The sequence below is a fragment of the Ambystoma mexicanum genome, chromosome 6q (assembly GCF_040938575.1).
Source record: "Ambystoma mexicanum isolate Mex_15411 chromosome 6q, UKY_AmexF1_1, whole genome shotgun sequence".
Classification (NCBI taxonomy): domain Eukaryota; kingdom Metazoa; phylum Chordata; class Amphibia; order Caudata; family Ambystomatidae; genus Ambystoma; species Ambystoma mexicanum.
In genome coordinates, this window is record NC_090937.1 from 407871771 (window position 1) to 407897993 (window position 26223).

Genomic DNA, 26223 nt, shown 5'->3' on the forward strand with positions numbered 1-26223 from the left:
GTAGCAGTAAGTGACCAAGTTGACTACTACCATAAAACGGTACATGTTGACATCAAATGTCCATGTGCTTAAAACATATGCCAGATTGCTTGTTCTTTTAAAAATACATTCCCAGATTGTGCTCTGCTTATTCAGTGCAGAAGTTCAAACATTACCTCAGTATCAGTCAGTACTGATACTTTGACAGGACTACATGTCCCAGAGCACATTTTGTCCCACTAATTGCTAAAGTCACCACAGCATTCACTCTGCCTCACTCAATATATGATCATGCACACGAGCGTGTGAGCCATATCACATTTGCCTTAACCTTTGCAAATTCTACCAGTGGGCGGCATATCCTATGATGCATTGTCTCTCTCAGCATAGAAGCCAACATAGTGCACTGTAGCTCCCAGGATGCACTCTGGCAAACTATATCTGTCCCCACAGAGCTACAGTTCTTTGAATGCACTGTACTTCTCATAGTGAAGATAACCGCATCGGAACACTTATCTCAGAATGCACGGTGACTGTGATAAATAAACTTCTCCCACGAAAATGCACCACCAAATACTAGTCGATCTCCTTCAAAAACAGATGCCTCAACAAGACTACATTTCACAAGACGCACTCTAGCTCACACAATTCGGAGGCTGAACCACCCACCAGACACAATGCTACATGTCAAGGAATCCACACTTCTCTGTTCTGTCTCGCAGCACCTACATGAACTCTCCTTATAACTTCACCCTCCTTCACACAGTGCAGATGACGTCAGAGTACTTCTTGCCTCACAATGCACGTTAGATCGCTAAGAGCAGATGCCCAATAAAACTTTCAACAAATAAAATAGTGTCTCAGTTCGAAGCCATCCCCAAAATGGCTACATTTCCCGGAATTAACGTCTTCCCGCTCAGTAGAGAGATTCCCACCATACTGCACCTATTAGAATGCACTTTACAGGACTGAGGATTGGTTCTGCAGCAGAGACACATAATACCCCTTCATGCCTCTGCATGGACGGGCTGCACCTCCCATAGGACCACCATATCTCTATGACTTCTTTCTCATTGAGCTAATGTAATGCTGCGCAGAGGCTTTGCTCTGGGGGGGGGGGGCTAAGAGGGCTATAGCCCCGGGTCTTTTGGTTGTAGCCCCGGATAGTCGCTCAGGGACTACAACCAAAAGGCTAGCTAGTCCCGAATCCCACCAGTGCCAACATTAGCTTAGCCCCTGGTCTTTTCCAGACTTAGCAACACCCCTGATGCTGCGGGCACATTTCCCTACCAATCATCTGGGCATTTGGTCATTTGAACCTTTCTCCTTATTCCTGGAGTGCTGCAGACAGGCAGAGTGCCTCGTGAGAGGTTTTGGGGAATGGCGTTCCTTTAAGAGTATTTCAGGCACCTGACGAGAACGTTGAGCAGCTGTAGCATGGCTGAATCGAGGTAAATGGAAAGTAATGAATGCAAAGAAAGTCAAAGAAATTTAATTGAAAGATAAGTAGGATAATGTGAACAAGGAAGTATTCGTCTTAACTCTGTAGGGGTGACCCACTGGAACAATGTCTCAAATCTCTTTAGAATAAGAAGGTCGAAAAGGTTTGGATTGAGGTTCCAGGCTGTCGAGTGCACCAGTAGAGTGTGTTGAAGAAGAGGCTGTTTTTGATGGAAGATATCCGAAATGACTGTCTCAGGAAGGTTTAATAGTACATAATTCTACTCCGAGGATTTACAGTAAAGCAGCACTGTGCACACGCAAACGCGCATATTCCTTGTCCATGTCTTCTAGCAGAATACATTTTGGGAGTTATAGTTGTGTTGTGTTATGTTATGCTAATTTGATGTTGTAGTATGCTGAAGCATCACCACATGTTTGGGGGTCTGATCGTGACTCTTGCAATATGTATTTCTCAACATTTCTGTCCAATGCTCTGGGACACTTCATTGTATTGTTTCACAATACTCCCATGATCCTTTGGCACTGTCCATGCTGTCCATGGCTGATGTTGAAGTCCAAAATATCTCGAGGATCAAATAATGAGTAACCGTGGTCTGGAGTGCTTCTGTATAACCTCTGTTTTCTTTGTTTTAGAAATCTCTTGTGGCCCTCCTCCGCGCACACCAAATGCAATAGCACGAGGCTCCTCCTATGACTATGGTGACATGCTGACATACTCTTGCTACAGTGGCTACATGCTCGAAGGGTCCCTTCGGAGCATTTGTTTGGCCAATCGGACATGGAGCACGCTACCAGCTTGCAAGGGTAGGAGACTGAATGTGATTTGGAAGAAGTTCCCTTTGTGTTGGCGAATATATGTGCAAAAAGTATGATCACCACGACTTTCCCACAGCGTGTCATCCAGTGGTCGAAGTGTACAAAAAGAAATACTGCAACTGTGTTCCCTGCTCCCCTGCGCCCACAAACCCCATTGCCACACTCCCTCCCACACGCAATCCAAACCGCCAAACATACATACCTGCTCTTTAGGGGAATGTTCAGTGCAGTGCACTGAAGTGCAACTTTCAACTTCTTCCTACACTTTTCTTTTAAAACAAAATCATTCCGGAAGGGTTTCTTTTTAAAATGAAAGTATAGGAACAGTGAAACTTTAAAAAAGTAGAGGAGTACTGCTGCCAACCGCTACCGCCCACTTCCGACCACTGGTGTCATCAATAGGAAAAGTCAAATTGGCAAATACATGTTGTACATTTGCAGCTGCAGGTCATGGTTTGTTTGCTATCAAAGAGAAGTGGCTTTCTAATGTTTGTAGTTTAATTTTTTAAGCCAGATGATGAAGCAATCAATCAGGCTACGACATCAGAGTGGAGTTGGACAGAAGGACCATAATCCACATTGCATGTATCGAAATCAGATCACAAGCAACAAATGGTTTATCTAGCCAGAGTAGGAAACAGGATATAGAAATGTAAACTGAAAACAGATATACATGCAATAGAAAAAATAATCTCTCTGTAGAGGCAAAAAAGAGTTACGTCCATGCTGCCCTGACTGACTGAATGATTGATTGATCGAAGTATCCTATGCAGCCAGTCGTCATCAGGCGAGTAAAGAATGCTGCATGGTAATACAACTGAACTGGGTCAGTTTGTCCGAAGTGCTAATTGCACACAAGGGTTCACATACGTGGGCTCATTTGTGCAAGTGGGTGCCCTCCATGCACGTTTTATCATTTGTAGTTGGAAGCTTAACAAAATGTGTTTCTAGCTAGCACAATTGCCGAAATGTCTCTGAAGAGAGGTTCCCCGCTATGGCCCTCGTGTCCCCTATGTGGATGTAAGCCTGAAGGATGAGAAACGAGAGATGCCAGTTGCTGTTTGGCCAACCACCAGGAGGGCCAGTCTCTTCCACACATGGGAACAGATATTCTCATGCATACACAAAGAACATACACACAACGTGCTGTGGATAGTGGACAGATACATATAGATACTGTCAGATTCCTTTCCTTTTCACTAGCCAAACGCAGAAACACAAGAAAGCTAAATTCACACGGAGCAAGCTTGCAACCGCTCACTGCAACTAATCATATGAAGCAAGAGGAAGTATAGAGAAACTGGAAGGGCTCGAGTACTACTAACTTCTAAAGAAAATAATACAATATATAGGGAAACTATAGAATTATTGTAGCAAATTCACATGAAGCCACAGACGTCAAAATAAGGGAAGAAGAGATGCAGACTCTACAGCATTAAGCACACAGCCAGTGCCTGCAGCAAAAGCCAAGGACGGGTGAAAAGTTCCTGGCTCCCGGGGCAGGGAGCCACCAGAAAAATACCAGAATAAACTCCTCACTAATTGCAGACCGAAAAACTCTGTTTTTTGGTCCTCACCCACGTGACTCAGCCGAACCGAATAATGGCCTTATACTTGTGGTGAGAAGCACAGCCGTTCCCAAAAAGACAGACAGAATTGATACATGCATTGTCCACCAGACATTGCAACCGGCAGGCACTTTCCCAGGCTAGGTGGCATTATCAGTGCCAACAATGGGGACACACAGTCTTTCTCATTACCTTGAAAAGGTACACTGAGCACTGAACAGAACAGGGTCCCAGGCCTGGGTAGACCCGCTCCCGCCAATCAAGACGCTCACATTTGGGAGGGGGGTGAGGATGCAAGGCCAATGGTAGTTCTGAGACCTTGCAACAATGTAATAAATAGTTTTTGGGGAAATCTCAGGTGAACCTACCTACATGAGAAGACCAATCTAACAACTCATATAGGGGATTTATATAGGTGTTATTACCAGAGCTACCCAATGTGTTCCATTTCTACGTTTTTGGGAAGGGTTGGGAATTCCGACGTCACTACAGGATAAAAGTTTGTGACACTGGCTCAGGAGCTGTGATTGACAGAGATCTTGTTAATTCCTGTACGATCCCTGTCTGTTTGGAAAATAAAGGACAGTTCTATCTTGCCCCATGGCTGAGTCCTCTGTCATTGCCAGGGGAGGGTTGGATGGGCCCTGGGCACTCTGCTAAACTCTGATTTTGTGTTGCGAACCCCCGGTCCTCTGGCATACTTTACAACTCTTTAAAGTTTAACTGCCCTTACCATGTCCCTGTGATGTGACAGACAGCAATTACATTGGATTCCTATGTAGTACACCTGCAATTACCAGGTGCCAAAATCAGACATATTCCATTGGAAACCTAAGCACTCATGCCAGCATGAAAATGGCATGCTGGTGTTAATGCATTTTTTGGATGCGGAAAACAAATGGGGCCGGTGCAAATGTAAATCACCAGCCAAAAACATAAAACAAACCACAGGAATGCTAGAAGATGTATACAAACAGACATATATGTGTTTTTAACACCTCTATTGTACTCTGGGGGGCTCAGAAAGGAGCATCTTGTTTTTAACAATGTGCAGCACACATGCTCATACCTACAGCTTCTACTGTTGTAATGCTTCTGATATGATGTTCCTTAATTCAACGCTGCCTGGTATCTATGTAAGGAATAGACTTTATTCTGAAATTAACATTTCTCCAGCATGGGGTCTGGCATGGATTCACATGCTCATGAATATTCCCCGTCGTCAGGCTGGGAATCCTCGGTAAAGAAAAAACCAGTATCAGTTTCGTTTCTGATCTGTCTTTCGTAGTAATAACCAATCACTGGTCTCTGCGTCATACTGACCACAGCCAATGACTGCCCTCTACCTAAGCACCGCCTCTGGCAGCCATCTTCAGATTTTTACCGCACGTTCATGTGTTGGGATCCTCGTGCTATTGCTCTCGAGCGTAAGTGCTATTTTTTCGCGTTTTTTCACAAAAACTCGATTTCTTTCGGTCAAAAGAGCCTCAAGCTCCACCGATCCTACATCCGATCAACGGGGACCCGTGTCGGATTCGTCTGCGCCCCTCAAGGGTGAAGATTTCGTCGAGCTACACTTCGGAGGACTCCAGAAGCTTCTCAGGCCCGGTCTCGGAGATGACCCACGAGAAGGGAAGCTCGACGCCCGGAAAGCTGTTCAGGGTCTGCCCTGGATGCCAGCTGCAGAACGTCTTTAAGGAGGACGAACACTCTTTCTGCCTTTACTGCCTTCATGAGGACAAGACGCACGTGGAGAAGGACTGTGCGTTTTGCGGCAACATGTCGGAACGGACCATGAAGGACCGCCATCAACGTCTCGCCAACTGGCTGGAGGGTAAGAGCCCGTCTGGCGAGAAGAAGAAGAAACCTGAGCGGTCTTCTAAGACCTTTGAGGGCGCCCCGGCGACGGGGGCCCAACATAAGGCTAAGCACCGCGAGTCCGCTGGCACCGGGAGCGCCGAACGGTCGGGCTCTACGGGCGCCAGGCAGGGCGCACCCTCCCCGGCACCATCAACCACGAGCCAACGCTCTGGGTCGGGTAAGAGGAAGGCCGAGCACCCGGCGAAACTCCTGGAGAGGCCCCGGTCGAGCTCTAAGGCAGAGGAGGAGCGTGGCAGTGCCCCCTCCCTCAAGGATAAGGCGGTGAGCGCACCTAAGGTGGTGAAGGCCTTGATCCATCCGACCAAGCCCTCTATCGAAACGGTCGCGGCGGCCCTGGCTCAGCCTGTGGAGGCTGCGCCAGTGGTGGCGACCTCGGGGCCCAGAATCTCCCTGCCTCCTCGGAGGGAGTCTTCTTTTGTGCCCATCGATAGGACCCCCGTGAAACCCCCCGTGGGGAAGAAGAAGGGGGGGCAGGGCGTCGTCGTAGATTCGGCCTCAACCTCAGAAGAGGAGCTGATCGAGGTCTTAAGCCACGGCCTAGGCGTGGAAGAAGGCCAGCCCGTCGGAATGGACCCCGACGCAGGTGACGACGACGACGACATCGTCGAGGATACCGACGGGGCCCCTGCTCGCCCGTCGGATTCCCCTCTGCCAGCGCCGCAAGACAACTCGGCGGCCATTTTGTTGGCCATACAGTCCTTATGCTCCGAGATAAGGACGAGACTACCGTTACCGACGGAAGAACCTTTCCCGTCGGGGGACCCAGAACCGGGACCTTCTGGTGTTCCCCCTACCAAGAAAAGAAGGATCCATCCACCACCTCCTTTTCAACCGTCGCGCCCCGTCCAGCCCTCTCCCCCGTCCACCCGAGGGGATGATACGGGGACTGACTCGGCAGCGACGGGTACGGACGACGAGGCATACGACGAGGATATTCCGTCGTCGCCTCCCGCCAGGGTTTCTCCGCCCGACGAGATCGGATCTTCCACTCCATGATCTCCAGGGCTTCCGAGCTTTTCCAACTCTGCCCTGAGGAGAAGAAAAAGGAAGGCTTCCTTTATCAGCGGCGCGAGGCCAAGAGGAAGACGGTCCTCGCAGTGCCTCTGTTGGACGACATTTGGGATGAGGGCCTTTCCCTCCTCAAGAACCCTTCCACGACGCCAGCTAGAAGAGACCGGTACGAGAAGAAGTACCGGGTCCCGGACACGGCCCCCCTGTGCCTCCGGGCACAGCCTACCCCAGATTCCGTCGTCTCCGCGGCAGCCAGGAAGAAAGCGGGGGGGGGTGCGGCCTCCACATCGACTTCCCCGCCGGACGGCGAGGGAAAGAAATTGGATGCTATGGGACGTAGAGTCATCTCGTCGGCAGCGACGACGATTAAAGCGGCCAACGCCTTGGCTATCGTGGCTCGCTACGACAGGGAGCTCTAGTGTCTCGCACCGGTGGCGGCGCAGCTGCGCCACGAGGGGATCCACGTCTACCCCTACCTGGACGACTGGCTCATCCGCGCCAAGACGAGGGAACTCGCCGTGGTTCACACGGCAAGGACCGTCCAACTCCTCACGGACCTGGGATTCTTCGTGAACTACGCCAAATCCCACCTGGTGCCCGCGCAAGTCGCACTGTTTCTCGGAGCGAGGCTCGACACAGTGTCCCTTCTGGCCTCCCCGTCGGAGGAGAGGACCAGGACCATCTTGGGCAAGGTGCAACGGATGTTGGTGGCCGACGCGGCCAAAGTGAGGTCCATCAAGTCCCTCCTCGGGATGATGTCTTCCTGCATTTACCTCATTCCCATGTGCAGGCTCCGGATGCGCCCGTTGCAAGAATTCCTGGATGCGCGCTGGATCCAGACGACGGGCAGCTTCGAGGAAAGGATCAAGCTCGACGAGAACTTCCGACGAGCGATACGGTGGTGGGGCACCCGCGCGCATCTGACGGCGGGCATGGACTTCCAGACCCCAGCCCACCAGGAGACGGTGACTACGGATGCCTCCCTGGAAGGGTGGGGAGCGCACACCGAAAATCTGCACGCAAAGGGACTCTGGCTCCCGACGGAGAAGTCCCTGCATATCAACGTCCTGGAGCTCCGTGCAGTGTTTTGGGCTCTCAGGTCTTTCCTTCCGTCCCTCAAGGGCAAGGTGGTGAGGATCTTCACCGACAACACCACCACCATGTTTTACATCAGGAAACAGGGCGGAACCAGGTCCCCAGCGCTGTCCAAGGAGGCGCAGGACCTGTGGCATTGGGCCGTCGCCCAAAGGATTTTTCTGGTGCCGTTTCATCTGGCAGGGATAAAAAACACCATCGCCGACTCACTCAGCAGGGAGCTGCGCTCGTGCCACGAGTGGGAACTACGGCAGGATCTGGTGGATCGTCTCTTCCGACGGTGGGGCACACCCCAGATCGACTTGTTCGCGACGGCGACGAACACCAAGTGCCGGAGGTTCGCCAGCAGGTTTCCCCAGACGAGGAGCATGGGCGATGCTTTCTCGTTCCCCTGGGAGGGCCTGTTCCTCTACGCGTTCCCTCCCTTACCTCTGCTAATCCGGCTAGTCAACCTGCTCAAGAGGTCACGGTGCAGGATGATCCTCGTCGCACCCTCGTGGCCGAGGCAGATATGGTTCCCGGACCTTCTGGACTTGTCAGCGTCCCCGCCGATCAAACTGCCGGCGGACGCGGATCTACTCTCCAGGGAAGGAGGCGCCATCCTCCACCACGACCCGAAGTCGCTGAACTTGCAGGCCTGGCTCCTGCAGCGCTAGAGTTTGGAGGATACGACATACCGGCCGACTGCAGAGAGATTCTTGCAAAGGCCAGGGCATCCTCGACTCTTAAATGCTACGGACACAAATGGAAGAGGTTCTCTGTCTGGTGCCACGCACAGAAGATTAACCCTCTACGGATTACGGCTCCCCAAGTACTGCCGTACCTGCTGACGCTGGCCAAAGCTGGCCTGGCACACGCGTCCATCAAGATTCATCTTGCTGCGATCTCCCGATACACCAGAACCACGGGACGGACGTCCTTGTGGTCTCATCGCCTGGTGAAAGAGTTCATGAAGGGACTGTTCAGATCGTTCCCGCCGGTGAAGGCTCCGGCCCCGGCGTGGGAGCTCAACGTAGTGCTGACCAAGCTCATGGGATCTCCGTTCGAGCCTCTGCACTCGGCTCCGTTGAAGTTTCTATCGTGGAAAACTGCTTTTCTTGTGGCCATCACCTCCGCACGACGAGTGGGAGAGATCCAGGCCCTTTCCTGCAAGGCCCCGTACTTGACTTTCCACGACACGAGGGTAGTGCTCAGGACGCACCCCTCCTTCATGCCCAAGGTACCGTCGGACTTCCATCTCAACGAACCCTTGGTGTTGCCTGTATTCTTTCCGTCGCCTTCGTCGCCGGCTGAGAGGACTTTGCACTCGCTGGATGTAGCTAGAGCGCTGAAGTTCTACGTGGACCGCACGAAGTGTTTTCGGAAGACGTCACAACTCTTTGTGAACTTTGGACCTGTCAATCAGGGGAAGGCTCTCTCGAAGGCTTCCATTTCCAGATGGCTCTCCGGCTGTATCATGTACTGTCATCGGTTGGCAAACCGACCTCTGCCCGGCCGTCCGAGAGCCCATTCCACCAGAGCGATCGCAGCTACCACGGCGTTCCTTTCTGGTGTGCCCCTGCTGGACATATGCAGGGCTGCTACGTGGAGGTCGACGCACACCTTCACGAAGTTCTACTGCGTCGATCGGGATTCCAGGGAGGAGTCCAGGGTCGGCCAAGCAGTGCTGCGCAACCTGTTCGCCTGAGGTGAGCCTGGTGAGGAGGTAAGATGCTTAATGTTGAGTTTGATGCTATGCTTAATGTTGAGCCTTTGCCACCTCCCGTGGTTGTGCATGTGTATACTGCTATGTATTCTTTATTCATGAGCATGTGAATCCATGCCAGACCCCATGCTGGAGAAGGAACAAGTTACTTACCTGTAACTGTTGTTCTCCAGCATGGGTCTGGCATGGATTCACATGCGAACCCTCCCGCCTACCCCTCTGCGGCTCTTCACTTGGTCATACTGCCACTTCACGTGCTTCCAAATCTGAAGATGGCTGCCAGAGGCGGTGCTTAGGTAGAGGGCAGTCATTGGCTGTGGTCAGTATGACGCAGAGACCAGTGATTGGTTATTACTACGAAAGACAGATCAGAAACGAAACTGATACTGGTTTTTTCTTTACCGAGGATTCCCAGCCTGACGACGGGGAATATTCATGAGCATGTGAATCCATGCCAGACCCATGCTGGAGAACAACAGTTACAGGTAAGTAACTTGTTCCTTATACTCGTTTCATTTTCATTCAGAGAGCCAAGCCAAAAATGTGCATAATTATTCTCTGTTAGTTAATCGGAAATCTCACATGCAAAATGGCATAGTCTTGTAACCTAGAGATACATCAAGATAGAATAATCTTCCAAAGAGTTTATGTTATGAATCCAAAACAATGTGTTTTATTTTTTTAAAATAAATAAATAAATGAATAAATAAATAAATACATAAATAAACAAATCGGCACTATTCATTCGTGGAAACATCGGGAATTCAACAGGAATCGTTGTTTTTAATGCACACTTTTCAAAATGAGTCCAGATTTATCAACAAATTGGTTTGCTTTTAAGATTCTATATGAGAAGGATGTGTTGATGTAATTATTCATGATTTAAAAGGTGTTATTATCAAGTCAGAATACCGACAAAGAACTATATATCCATTTGTCTCAGAAGGATAGCCTAGGGGCAACATGCTAGCCTTGGAAGCAAGACGACACAGAGCAACACAGGTTTGATCCCTGGGTCCGCGCTCAGAAACCTCTGGGTATTAACCTATCATATTGTATCATTCTTGACATAATGACTAAGTGATTTTTACACTTGGCTTCAATTGACATAGGCAAAGAGAATGTTTCCCCTACCATGAACTGAACGAAAAACATGAAATTATCCAATTAACATACAATACTGATGAAAATACTAAAGTACAAAGAAATCCTAATACGGTTCATATGAACACTGTTTGCATCATACTTGGGATACAATCTCAACACCAATTCTGAGTACTGTGTCCTCAAGCTCAAAACCTATTGTTCAAAATAAAATAAAAAGATAAACTAGAAAATGATTAACATATATATTGAAAGATATACATGTTCAAATAAGAGATACTTGTAAACTCTACGTGTTGAGATTCTGGCCAAGCCCAACATATTTCCCATGTGTACTATTATATATTGGAATAGGGCTTGCAAAATACTGCATTTCAAGCTTCTCGTCAGTGCAAAGAAGTGATATAAATCAAGTGGCTGAAGATACTCTTGGTGAAGACATTTTTATTACAGCAGTAGGCATTTATAGCTGCAATCATGCAATATAATTAAAGGCCAGATATATCTTGGTTCGATGCAGTCATGCGCACTAGTGACTGCCCGCTTTGCTTGTTGTCACTGCTAAAGGCAGCAGTTGCCTTAGAAATATATTTTGGCCCGTGTACATGGACTTTCACACAAGTTCAGCTATAAACCCTCAAAGCAGACTGCTTAGAAAATCACTGGCAGGTCAAAGTTACTGTCGTCTAGAGTGAGCGCAAAGAGATCCCAGAAGGATCATTTTAGTGTGGGGAGAGGCAGACACGGTAAGGAATGTCCATAGGGATTAGCATGGCCATGGGCAGTCAATGGGTTGGTAAAGCAAACAAACAACACCAGCAAGCTGTGTGTCCCCCTCACATGTGATCTCCCTCCTACCTATACTCCAATGAAATAGTTTTGGATTATAGATAGAATTTAGGCATCCACCTAATGGCCCAAATTTGCTGCAAAAATATGAGTCGCCATGTGATTTGCAGTGCAGAGATTCGGAAGGTTATGATTATTGAAAAGCTGATTAACACATTCAGAATAAACAAATTAGTCTAACTCGTTATGTGTTTAAGTAGATAATTCATATTTATCGTACAACAGTATTTTGGCATTTTGGCATTCTTAAACACACAACTGAAAAGGTACAGACCCGCAGCAATAGGATCTCAGTTGTGAATTGTAGCATAGCAGTTCTTGTTCCTTGTTTTAGCGGGAGATGATTGATAGGGTATTACCCAATTTGGTTGTTTTCTTTTGGTCGCTTTGCCTTTTCAACCTACTTTTTGATGTACCGTTTTACCTTCTGCATTTTTGACCTTCTTACCTGAACATGAGGAGCAGGGGTTGCGTCGGTGTTCCCCAGTCCTCATGTTCAAATATCTGTTGCCTCGGGGCTGCGGGGTGTCCCCCGCATCCTTAACAGTGGAGACAGGGGCCAAAAAACTGCTTAGGCCTCCGTTTTCAATGAACGGTCAAAACAGGGGCCCGGGCAGTTTTACTGCGAGCAAATCGTATACATCCATTGATAGCACTGCACAGCACCCATATTTAGCTACAGCATCTCTTATGTTCGTAGGTGACCTATGTGCACTTTTTAGAACATATTATTCATAGCTTGTACCAGTGAAGCTGCTAAAGATTTAATTAATGCATTTTTTTGTCATGTTTCTTTCCAGCTGTGTGTCGATTCCCATGTCAAAATGGTGGTGTTTGTGAGAGACCAAATGCGTGTTCCTGCTTGGACGGGTGGATGGGACGCCTCTGTGAAGAGCGTATGTACTTATAACAAGAAAAAATATGACTTAAAAAAATTCCCTAAATGACATAATGCAATACCCAAGTTAATCTTATGTCAGTGAAAAATCCTGTTTTATTATCACTGGAAATTCTTCTCACGAATGTGCAATTGTTTTCTCCATACACAGCAAATACTCCCTTAAATGGTAGAAAAAGATCATAGAAGTGCCCAATAATGACAAAGCAGCAACATGACCTTTGTGTAATCGTTTGGGAAATGGAGGTTAACAGTACTGCTTACGATATTTTTTACAGTTCTTTATTGACTGTTAAACATTAATATTATTTAGACACGCGGTCTCCCTTTCTTATTCCCTGGGTCTCTTCTTTAATGTAACTGAACAGACATAATTTTCATTCAGGAATATTGTCCTTCCTCAACGTATGGCACTCAACTTGAATTGGGCAATTATCGTGCAATAATGACCCCCCTCCTCTGTTTACATGGCTTAATATAATTTGGATTGTATCGATAAATACATTAGGTCTGAGCAAAGACTTAAAAGTGAACTAAACGTTAACCCTTTTAGTCTGTCTTCTTCGAATTATATTGTAATGTATAAGTCTTTAAAATTGAATAGTTTAATAAGTCCAACATACTAATGTAATAATATTTTTATGATTTGAAACACTTTGATTTTCACCATATAAACACCAAATCAAGCAGTTAATGTCATAATTGTTCATGTACTAACGTTGACCCACTTGTAAGCTTAGGGCACTATAATTATGTTTGATATTTATGTTTTTCACCACAACAGCATAGGACTAAGGTCTGGGTTTTGAGGTTTTAGTAATTTGAATTAGAAATGGATCCAGGAACGATCTGGTATACAATGATCAAGGCCATGTTACTACATGACTCTTGTTGTTAGGGAGATGTGTCATTGTTATGCTTCAACCGCTCTCCTAGTGAGACCCACAGCACTTTTTTGCTGGACTTCTGGAGCCTTTTCCCACTCATTCATTCTTGTGGTCTCTGTCTTTTGGATCTCTATTCTTTGTATTCTGCTTGTATTGTATTATGGAGTCTGTCTGCTCCATAGCTCTTAAAATGCATCTGTGTTTTACTACTGCAGCACACATCTCCTTATAGGCAGTGTTACTGGGTACCCTTAGCATCCACCCTTTAAGATATTTTTCGGTATCCTTGAGTAACTACAGTTCTCTCCCAAAACTCTATAGTTTGAGAGATTGGCACACACCACTTCAGTGGAGTGCCAAAGGGATACCTAGTATACTGCTTCCCTCTACTCTTCTGACTTTTTATTCACATAGGCAATCTCCTAGTTATAGCTGGTGGAAGCGGACTTGCTCAACCAACTATTGTGTAATTTTTATACTGCAGGTTATATCCATAGCCTCGGTACTGCACAATAGGAGCACCCAAGTACCAGCGTGGGGCCTCCCTTCTTTTTTTGCTATTACTAGCGTGGTTATTCTTTGTTAGCCCTTCTTCTACTATTCTGGGAGGGGGAGGTCAGTGTGTGTATTTTGCCTTTGGCAGGAACCCTTGGGTATCCCCGCCCAAGCTCGAGAGTTCCTGGGCAGGAAGCAAGTGGGGGAGGAGTCTTCCACCCCCTTGTCCTTTGCCTGCCAAAGTGCCTGAATAGGACCAGCTCCCACAGGGGACCTTGCTGTCCTGATTCGACAGCCAAACACGCCTTTCTGTAAAATGCTGAGAGAGATTGCAGAGGAGTGTGTGCTGGAACTGTACAAAAGGGGAGGTCTCTGGAGTGAAAAGCAAGTCGACCACTGAAAGCTGATGCAACCGAAAAAGAAGGTTACCAGAGACGTCTGCAGATCCTTTGCAACACTTTGAAGCGACCACTGCTGCCTGACCCAATTTTCTATGGGACAGAGGAGCTACGAAGAGGATGGCTCCTTCCTTTTGGCTGGTGGGAACAACCAGCCCCAAAGAGAACTTTGAATTGAGCTATCCCCCAAGGTCCTAAGAGTTTCGAGAGCTGCGGAACCCCAAAAACCGGAGACCTGCTGCCCATTTCTAGTGCATCATCATGGAAAGGCTGAATCCATCCAAATCTTTGCTAAACCAATAAGGACACTCCAGAAATCTGATGCAACTCACCCAGACCCCCTCACCAGAGTATGGGACTGCAGGACGTAAAGAAGATAGACCGGACAATCTGTGTCCTTTGTTGGTGCTGCAGAAAAGGTGGCAAAACTTCAGAATGAACAAAGAAGTTGTCCTCCCTCGAGATTGCTGCTGAGAGATCCCATCCACTGTCCTGCCTTCAGTCATCAGAACAAGGAATCCGGAGGTCGGGTCCAGAGCTGCAACATTGCGGAGAATCTAGCACTAACCTTTTCTTCAAAACTAGGTTACTGTGGGGAAAAAGGTATTCCTGACCTGATTCCAAGAAGTCGCTCCAGAGCGTTGGATTGCACCTAGAGGTGTCCAGGGTCACCCCCTCTTACCTCTGACTCAAGCGGCTGCTTGTATCCATGCATCGAGTCATTTTACAGGTCTCCCTTCTTAGTTGTTAACTTGCTGCTTCATAACTCTAGAGACTGGAAGAAATCCTCTGGAACTCTTTGTATTCTGCTGCTTGTCAAAACTTTGGGGCTCATTCTGAGAATGCTGCTATCCTGGCGTTAGAGCCGCCAGGATACCAGCATCTAGTACTTGCCTTTACCAGCACTCGGTCTGACGGGATTGCTGCCAGATTACGGATGTCAGCAGAGCAGTGTTAATCCCCATTCATGGAATCCCATAGGACTCCATTGCCGGTGGCAGTAACAAGTGCTTTTTTGGCCAGTAGGGCTCCTTGCTTACCTCCAGCATATAGCTGGAGATAACCAGGTTCCCCACTGGCCTCCTGTAGTCGGGTGGTCTGGTAAAGTGCTGGCATCCTCGGATACTGGCACTTTTTTTACCAGACCGCCCTACTCGGATTGAGGCCTTTTGAGCCCTCTCCAGACTGCCTTTAGCTAGGGTTGCGTTTTTGGACTTAAAAGACTTGCTACACAAAGAAACCTTCTCTAGAACCTTGAACCAGGCTAATTTTACACTAATTAACCATGCTCCTCCCTTAAAGTGACTTAACTATATGTGTTTGCAGAGTAAATGTATTACTGCATGAACTGTTAGAAACTGCAGGTGTGCATAATAACCGATAATACGATAAGATTGTTTTTTCCCTTTCTAATCTAAATGTAACCGCAAACAAACAAAAAAGTGAAAGTGTCCTTTGAAGTGTATTCTCACGTATTCCCAAGTGTTCTAATGTAAACGTTGAAAGTAGTTAAAGTGATTCTGGTGTATATAAAAAAATTATATAATTTTATATACATTATAAGTGTAAGAGTTTCTTAGGTGTGCATGTCTAACTAAGGTTAAGGGCCTCATTACAGATCAGGCGGTCCGGAAATAACGGTGGCGGTAAACCCGAAGTTAAGGTCAAAGGCACCCATCGTGCACCGCTAAACACTAATTGTATCCATCTGCAGCGCTTGAATGTGGTGTGAATGGAATGTTAGTTGGTAGAAGAGCAGGAAGGGATACGCCCTTTGAAGAACATAATCATGAGAATAGGGCGCAAGTCTCATTGATGCCAAAGAGCCAGACAAAGATTTAGAAGACTGTTGCCTTCCCCCGGGGGGGTGGGGAGGGACATCACATATGAATTACACCTAGATGCACAACATATGCAAACCAACAAAGGCAGATTCCTGTCGGTGTCACAGCACCTCCAGCGCCACAGAAACCAACCCTCAGGTTGAAGGAACTACCCTCCTCCAACATGATTATCATGCCAGCATCTTCATTAAGGCTTCTAGTGAGTGCCATGATTTATATACAAAATTGCAACTAAATATGAAGGAAGCCTCTATAAAGAAAAATTACTATGCTGGAATATGCAGCATGCAACATGGACTCCTGCCATGTGGAAAACGAAGCAACCAATGCAACTGTGTGCAGTTTGGAACTCGGAGCATCTACAAAGCAAATGATGGCTGCTGTTTTGTGCAATGGTGAGCCTTCCCCCAGAGCTTCAGCAGTGCTCCCGCATCTGCCTCACATTGATTGGCTCAGAAACAGCCTATTGACTGCAAGCACCAGGACCTGGCAGGCCCTGCAAAGGAAGGCCCTCGAGCAAAGCTGATTTCAGTTGGTGCCTATCAGGGTCTGGAGGCCTGGACACAGAACTCTGATCACCACAACAAACACTTGTAGGAGGACACGTGCATACAACTACTATGCGGTGGCCACAAAGGGGTCCGTGGCATAGATAAGTCTCTCCCCTATGAGCCTAAACCGTGTATTCCTCCCCCGTCCTGAATACTTTGCTGATGGTGAACAAGCACCTGAGTTTTTCCGGTTAACAAAGTCGTCTCTTCTCGACTGTTATGCCCACTCCCTCTGCCCTACTCAGAGGGGTAACATCCCCACCGCGGCTGCATAGAACAGCGCACTAGATTAGCCTGTTGTCAAGGCCAATACATATATGCGCTCCCGCATCTGGCCTATCAGTAATGAAGCTATTGCCTTCAATACCACACTGCATGTCCATAAAACACCAATGCCAAATTATGCCTCCACTATAATGTATGGTGTTAACATATTTAATGATGCCACACATGATGCTAATATGACTATTGAGTCCACTCTGACTGATTTGCATGCTGGTAATTCTGTTTTCAATGTAGTCTCTGCCAAAATGTATAATCCTAGTGCTCTTATTGCTGCCCTCCACTCCTACGAGCTACCTGCACCCACTTGTGAAATGCATGAAGCCAGTACTGTTATTGAGACCACCCCTGCCACAATGTATATTCATAATGTTGTCACTTCAGCCTGGATCTCCCACGAGACACCAGCGCTCACTTGTTAAATGCATGATGGCAGTACTGTTATTGAGAATGCCCCTGTCACAATGTATGTTTCTAATTTTGTCACTTCTACCTGGCTCTCCCACAAGTCACCTGCACTCTCTTGTAAAATGCATGACACCAGTACTGTTATTGAGACCACCCCTACGACAATGTATGTTCCTAATGGTGTTACTTCTGCCTGGCCCTCCCATGAGCCCTGTGCCCATGTACGCACCGGCAGCAATGCACATATCTAGGGATAATAGCCTTGCCCTGCACTTACATGCACAACCCATGAAACGCCTGACCAAAGTGCCCTCTCCCTGCGTGTTCCCATAGAATGGAGCTCTACCCAGCTCCCTGCCCTTCGCCACAGCTTGCCCTACAGCAGTCTCCCCAGATAACAGTAATGCCAAGCCTGCGATATACACCCTACCTATTTGTTTACCACATGCCCATAGCCCACCCGGTGCATCCTTACCCAGTACCCTGTCCTTCGGCCCACCCTCACTACCATGGCCAACACATGCAACACTGGCCCATTCACTGATAACAATCCCAAGGACACCTTGTTCGCCCACTGCCCGGGTCACAAGATACTGGCCTTCTGAGCCCAAATATATGTCTACCATTTTCTATGGCTCACCCCACCCTACCCCACCCCATGCCTTTTCTTCCCCACTCTCCACCCAATGGCACCTGTTGTCCCAGTCCCTATTTCTAGCTGCCACCTAGAAATGAGCCGTTCCTCACCATGACCAAATCATCACTCCCGATGGCGCATGATACCCACTACCAAGGCTTCTATACTCCTGACATCCAGCATTGTATCCACCCGGATGATAACAAGCCCCATAGCTTGTACAGGTATAGCTAGAATACGTCACCTCTGCTCCCGTATTTATGCTCTACCATGTACCAGCAACCAAAGAAGAAATTGCTGACCCACCAAAATTTCCCAAATGACTGCTTCACCCAAACTCCTCGCTAAAAAAGTCATTTCCCACACATGGCATCCCACCTACACCCTCCACCTCCTCTCTGGCTGCCACTAAACCAGATCCCTTCACCTGTGCCCTCATAAACGCATTTTCACTCTGTGCCCATGATCCAGACATACATAACCTTATACTGGAAAATTACATTACTGAAACCTGGCTGCATGATGCAGTAGGTCCCTCTCTGTCTCTCACCATACCCAATGTCTACTCCATTCTCAGAGCAGACAGACTGGCAAATCCAGGTGGAGGAATTGCTATTAGCTCTAAATCCTCTCTTCCCACCAGAACCTCCCCCCTCCCTACCTTGCCAGGCTACAAACTCCTGCTCGCCAAACTTAAACCAAGCCCCCAAACCACTGTTAACATCATTATCCTCTACATCCAACCCAACAACCTTAGCACCCCATACAATGACATCCCCCTTTTCATCGCACTGATCATTAAACCGAACACCAGTCTTATACTTCTTGGGGACTTCAACCTAGGGTTCAACAATTCTTCTGACCGGAAGGCCACATCCTTCAGTGCTACTCTTCAAGAGATTAACCTAACGCATACGAAAGGCTGAATCCTTGTCTGGATCTTGGACATCAACATGCCCATCAAGGTCACAACCATTGACCCCTTGCCCTGGACAGACCATTCCTTGATCCTCTTTACCATGTCCTTCCAATCAACCGCAGCCCATAAAGCCGGCATCCATCTTCTTATCACTGTGAGACACACCCACAAACTCACTAAGGAGATGCTAGAACCCACTATCTGTGCTTCCCTTGCACTGCTGCCTGACAGTACCGACCCAGAAACCATCCTCTCTGCCTACAACTACACACTCCTGAGCGACCCTGACCTGCATACTCCACTCAAAACCACAACACAACAAAAGCAACAACCACAACTGGTTCACAGACGAATTAACCACCCTCCACAAACAGAAATGAGCCCATAAACACCTATGGAGAAAATGCCTGTGCCCAACTCACAAAGAGGCCTTTCTCACCACTGCCAAGTCTGACAAAACTGCAATTGTTACCATCATAGCCAGCATCTACAATACAAGGAGAAATGAAGCCAGCTCTTATACTAGAGAACTTTATAAAAATCTTCAGGGAGCTTGAATCCCCAGCACATCCAATCATTAGCTTCCGGAAAGACACTGCCTGGTGCTCCCTTGTCCAGCCCGTGCTCGCCAATAAAACCCACAACCTTAGAGACAAAACAATCCTTAAAAAATTCTTGCTCCCAACCAAGGATGCATCTCTCCCCCATGTAGGGGCTCACTAAGAGCCTACTGTGCCCCTTGCCACATCTCTCCAGTCTCTCCTTCAGAAGTGCTCACCACCATCTGTCGCCTAAAAACATATAACTGCAAAGGAGACATTTGCGCATCCCACCTCATCAAGTTGTGCATGGACCACCTCAAACCATCATTGCAAAATGTATCAATGCCTCCTTCAACTTCTGTATGCTGCCAAAAACTATAAAAGAAGCATGAGCCACACCTCTCCTTAAAAACCCTTGCCTGATCTTGCCCTCCCCACTAACTACTGCCCCATCAGGACTGTACCCTACCTCCTGAAAATTCTTGACCGTACTGCCTACACCCAACTCCAAGCCCACTCGGAAGTCCACAATCTTCATGCCATGCACCAATCTGGATTTAGACCAAGACACAGTACAGAGTCAGCCCTGCTTGACAACATTCATTATGCAGGTGATCTTGCTATACTCCTTTTAATCAAACTATCTGCTGCATTTGATCTTGTGTACCATTATATCCTATGTAACCATCTTACCTTCAATTTCAACCTCTCCACTGAAGCAGCCAACTAGATCAATTCCTTCCTGGGTGAGCGATCCTCACGGATTTTCACTGGTTAAGAAGCAGCTGACCCCATCCCCTTCTCATATGGTGTCCCACAAGAGTCATATCTCTCACCCATGCTGTACAATATGTATACCGAGCTGCTATTTGATCGCCTTGAAAGCCTTGAAATCCACTAGACTAACATTGCTGATGACAGGCAAGTACTTTTAAAACTGACCGGAAACCATAGCCTAGACTCTGCTAACATCAATCAGATCTATAGCATCATTGACGCCTGGATGGCTAACCACCACCTATGCTAGAATGATGATAAGAAAGAGCTCCTTATCATAGGTTTCAGCATTGACTCCAACACCTAGACCCGGCTTTTGCCTCCTGCTCTATTGATGGGAACATCACCCCTGTATCTAGCCATGTGAAAACCCTGGGAGTCTATCTTGACTCAGAACTAAACATGCAAAAACATGTTAAAGCCAATGCACCCACCACAGCCTAATCTACTAAACTCATTAACATCAGCAGAAAATTTCTGTCCTCTGGCAACTGCCTTATGCTAGCCAGGGCCATCATCGTTAGGAACTGGATTACTGCAATGCCATCCTTGCAAGAATCTCTACCAAAAATGTAACTTAATTACAATGTATCCAAAACAAAGCCCTTCAGGCAGTTTGGGGCATGAAACAATCAGACCATATCTCTCTAGTTAGATGCAAAGCTCTCTGGCTTTCAATTAAAACTCAGTGAGTTAAAATTCTTCTCAATTACGTACCGATGCATTTGCACTGCACCCACCTACCTCACCCAGTGCAACTCCAAAAGCCTAAACTACACAGCCTGCGATCATCCACGTCCACCTCCCTAGCAACACAGAGATTCACCAGACAAAGAGCAGGAGGAGCAAGTTCACCGTCATAACTCTTACCCTCTGGAATTCTCTCCCGCCATGTATGCAAGAAGAGCCCTCCTATCTTTTCTTCTGTAAAAAAGCTTAAACTGTATTGTTTAACAAATATGCCCAACTGTTGTCCTATCATTCATACTGTAATAACTGTAGTGCAATCTAATCTAGTGCCATGATATTCCAGGTTTGGGCACTATAAGTAAATGAAATAAATAAATACATAAACAAATCCTTGAAATTGTGACTCGAGAGCAGAGCCCTGGTCACTTAATTCCTTGGCGCCTGGAGTTGGGAGGGGATAATGGTAGAGTTGTATCTGGAATATCTTGTGATGTGGGGGAGAAGGAGCGAAGGTGGTGCCAATAAATTTAGGACAAGGTCGGCAGTGCAGCTCATGTGCACCATGATGTCTGGGTTAATGAGGAAGCCTATTGTCTCATCAAAAGAAGGGTTGGCCTCGCCAAGTTACTTTGATTGCATCTGGAACAGGAGGGTGCATATTACGTGATGGTCCAAAATTTCCAAATGTATTGATAAGAACCAAACAATAATATACCTGGGTTCGACATTGACCATTTTGGGGACCACATGTCTAGGGAGGTGGGTGTAGGGCAGATGCGGACAATCGGTCAAGGTAATATGGGGGATTAGCATGTTCTAAAGGTGGTAGCCAATGAGGGTGGTGGAATTATGCTGTGCTCATTATTATGCAAAGTATTGTTAATTTGCAGAAATCCCTGCTATATAAGCTGTAACCCTTTAGATAAGACAAGCTACATGGCCATCGGTTCTACAGGACTGTCTCAAACCCCTTTTGCATTGAATCAACCTTGTTTTCCCTTGAAAGGAGGTGCAGTAACAATGATACACAGATACAATAAATATATTTTCTAATTCTTCTCATTTATAAAAAGTATGGCATTTGGAAAGAAGTGGGGACTCTCATTTTCTGCAACAATAGAAATGGTTAAACTTCAGAACTAAATTCTTACTATGTTTACCACAGAGTGCTCAGAACAGCATTCCATCCAGAGCATCTTTCTTCAGGCAGTGAAGTGTTAATACTGTTACCTCACACCTTACTGTTCATTCCGTGGAGAGAAGTACTGACATTAAGACACATTACAGAAAGGTGTTTTATCAATTTAAAGGATGTGTCTGTGAATTCACAGCTCCTACCTGTTCTTTTTGGTTTTCTGTCAGGGCCATCATTTCTTTGTGTGCCGATTTTTCTTCTGTCTCTCGTGCAGAATTGTTATCAATGACTGCCTCACCAAAACCTGTAGTGGTGGTGCATTTCTGGCTCTTCTACTTTTGAAGGACTTTGTTCATGAAGATGTATCACCTCAGCATTGACGTTCTGATGCTTGGTAATCTGCTTAGAATCACATGCTGTGCATATAATCCGACATCTAGTGGTAACCGCAGAGTATTGCATCTTGTCTTTCGAGGATCGAAAGGGGACGTCTACATGGGCGTGACTGTAACACTATCCCTAATGGTATATGCAGTGTACTCAAAATCCCTCACGCGTCGAGGTCCCTCAGATTGTTTTTTTCCGCCCAGCTAGCTGGTCGCCTTATGCAGAGCTCTTACCGAATTGCAAAATTGTTATATTTCCCAACCTCTGGTCATATTTATATTATCGTCACCGCCTCAATGATTGCTTCCTGAACCATCGCTGAAGAACACCCTTCGATGGCTGGTGCTCCGGTCGATGCTATCAACTGCGTGACCGGGCCTTCTGGCTGGCCTATACAGTAGGGAGAATGCGGTCTGAGGGTTTCTATTCTTTTCAAGAATGACTTTCCTCCTCCCCTCTCTTTGTCCATTTGGTTTTGTCGTCTCTTTAATATCCCTGAGCTATGGACAGGACAACATTTAAATGTTGGCCCTCCTGTAAAGAAAATTTCTGATGGAAAGACAAGCACCGACGGTTCAATAAGTGTCTTCCCCTCAATCACGACAAGGTGTCCTGTAAGTCCTGTAAGCTCATACGTCCTAAGACTATCAAAGAGCGTCGAGTGAAATGGTGGGCAGCCTACGCTATGTCGCAGGCCGAAGGTAGCACCCCGCCACCGCAGCCGTCGAATGTGATGAGGAGCTAAGCGACGACCAAGGCTCCAATTCAGGCGCCATTGACCTTACATCGGAGCCCTCGCTCTCCATGACGTCCATCCCCGGCCCGCTAGGCACGAAGCAAGTCCTGCTATGGGGAATGTACATCCCAGCAATAGAGAGCACACAATGCCATTAAGGACAAACACACAAACAGCAGTTCAGTCGAAGCGGACGAAGGTGCCAACGGGTATGTCGAACTCCCCGACGGCACCTGCCGATTTGTGTGAGTGGCAGCCCTACCCGCAACCATGGCAGTGGCATGCGTCCGGGCATTCTGCAAATAAGGACGCCAGTACCAAAAGCCACGTAGCCATCGAGATGCCTCAGAAGAGCGTGCCAATGCCATATAAAGCCCTGTTTGCGTCGAATCCATGGCACAACCACCCGTGCAGTCTAAACACCTTCTGGTATCACCAAACATCAGCGAGAGTATCGCTAAAATTATTTGGCAGCTAAACAGAAAGACAGATCTAAGGGCGCGTTGAAAGACACATTGAAATGCCTGGAAGGGCGTAAAGATTACTCTGAGAGTCCCCTATCTTTATCTAAGACTTTAGTTGAGAAATCTGAATGTTCTAGGGAAGAGGATCATCAGAAAGAGCCCTTTCCCCCTCCAGACCCCCCTGACTCCTCATAATGGACCAGAGGTTGCAGGAACAGGCTGGAAAAGTTTATAGACTTTTCTGAAAGGTTTAATCCTAAGAGACCTTGTGAGGAAAGCCCTTATACGCCAATATCAAAATTCCAGAGGTCCTCTGACTTACTTCATGAAGAGGTCTTTGACCTTACTGATCAAGAAGGAGTTCCTATTGATCCATATCGAGAGGTTGATGATCCCTTTGATAATACCACTGATGATCACACTGATCAGACCCAGGGATGGGGGTACGACCAGCCAGTAGACAACCCACCTTGGCTGTCCCCTGCCCATACCGTGGACCGTGAAACCATATGTATGGACTCTCCCTCCTCGTCAACATTGTGTCTGGCATCTCCTGTAGATGGCCCGATGGTGTTTAACGCCATACTTAAGAAGGCAGCAAAACACTTCCAAATTGCCACAAATGAGGCGGTGCCAGATTCGTATTTTTTGGAAGACATTTTAAAGGAGAAGCCTCCTGCCAGCCAGGCTATCCCATTACTCAATTCCATTAAGAGGCGCACTGCCCCTTCATTATTAACGCCTTCACAAACCAGGACTGTTAACCTACCGATGGAAAACCTTTTTCGCCCCTCCCCTACTGACCCCCTTTATATTAGGGGGCATGCCACCCCGGATTCCCTGGTGGTCACGATGACAAGGAAGAGGGCAGGTGTCCCCTTGCCCACACGTGAGACACCGCCAGACAAAGAATGTAAGAAATTGTACGCTCTGGGAAAGAGAATCACTACTGCAGCAGCATACTCCACCTGCATAACCAACAACACCATGCTGTTGGCCAGCTATTCGGATTTCCACTGGATTCTGCTGCAGGAGGGCCTACAGGAGGTCCCTGAACTGGTGCATACTCGCCTGCTTACTAATGTATCTGAGGGCAAGCAGGTGAACATTCTCAAGAATACTTTGGAGGCTGCAGATGCAGCGGGAAGGACTTTAGGCAAGGGTACCCTGCTAAAACGTCATGCCTGGTTGAAGAACTCCAGGTTCAAACCAGAGACCCAGGCATCATTAATCAACACGCTGGTGGAAGACTCCAACCTGTTCGACACGGCTGTTGATGAGGCGCTGGAAATGTCAAAAAAGGAACACAAGACTTTGAATCAAATTACTCAAAGACCCTTTCAATAGAAAGGGCGAAGTTCTTGCTGCTCCTTTCGTGGGCAGTCCTACTCTTGCTCCCCACACAACCAATATGGTTCCCCGAACAATTGGTCCTCAGGACAGGGGTCTGCCTCCTCTACCCGTTATCCACCTAGGGGACAATGCTGTAGGAATGGAAGGGGTTGTAATGCCACTCCTAGAGGCTCCCCGGCCTCCAGTCAGAAATGACTTTCAGATCCGGATTCCCTCCCATGCCTCCCTGGTTGGAGAACATATATCATCATTCCTGCATGGATGGGAGGGGATTACAACAGACCAGTGGGTGCTCAAGACCTTCGGCCACGGGTACTGCATCGAGTTCAGTGGACCACCTCCATTCAGACCACTGAGATCAAGATGCTTCACACCACAACACCTGAGGATCCTGCTGCAAGTGGTTGAGATCCTGTAGGAAAAGGGCACTATCAAAAAAAGTCGTCCCGCTTCTAAAGGTAACAAGGGTATTTATTCAGTGTACTTCCTTGTACCCAAAAAGGATCTCACCATGCACCCTCTGCTAAACTTGTGCCCAGCGAACAAAATTTTCAAACCTCAGACATTTCATATGGTGACACTGCAAGAGGTAATTCCAATGCTAATGCAGGGGGATTACATGAAAAATTAAACATGTAAGATTCATACTTTCATATTTCAATGTTGCCGGCACACAGGATATACCTAAGGTTCATGATAGAGGACAAGCACTACCAATTCAAGGTCCTTCCCTTCGGCATTGCCTCAGCCCCAAGGGTATTTACAAAGGTACTGGCAGTGGCAGCAGCACACCTGCACAGGCAGTCCATTCCAATTTATCCTTAGCTCGACAACTGGCTCATAACAGGTGATTCCTATGGAACATGCCTGTCGAAAATATAAAAGACGATAGACCTCTTATTCAGCCTGGGATTTCCATAAACAAGAAGAAATCCCTTCTAGACCCCAGCCAAGTTAAGCAGTTTCCGCAGGCACTAATTCGAACAGAAGACGGCCTTGTCTTCCCCTCCAGCATGCTGTTTCGGATCCCTCAGTATGTAGTTAGTCGAGAGGTGATGGTATGCAAGGCAATGTGACTATTAGGAATGATGGCATCCTGCATTTACTTGGTTCCTCAAGCACGTTTGTACATGCGCCCTATGCAAGAGTGGCTCAACAGCCAGTGGTGTCAGGCCAGTGGACAATGGGACGATCTACTGGTTGTCTCGGCAGCCCTCGTTCTCTCTCTGCAGTGGTGGTCAAGGGAAAAACTCTTGGAGGGGAAAACCTTCAACACCCATGCAGTAGAAGCCACTCTCATGACGGACGCTTCTCTCACGGGTGGGGGGCACACCTCCTTCAACAGATG

The 26223-nt window shown here is 47.4% G+C and overlaps 1 protein-coding gene across 2 annotated transcripts in view; it reads left to right on the forward strand.

Annotated features, from left to right (window-relative positions):
* Positions 1-26223, forward strand: part of SVEP1 (sushi, von Willebrand factor type A, EGF and pentraxin domain containing 1) — a 1471106-nt gene that overhangs the window by 1417301 nt on the left and 27582 nt on the right. For both annotated transcript variants that reach the window (XM_069630907.1, XM_069630908.1), the window contains 2 exons: positions 2077-2247; positions 12273-12368. In XM_069630907.1, the coding sequence (XP_069487008.1) occupies positions 2077-2247; positions 12273-12368 (267 nt within the window). The remainder of the gene's footprint in view (positions 1-2076; positions 2248-12272; positions 12369-26223) is intronic.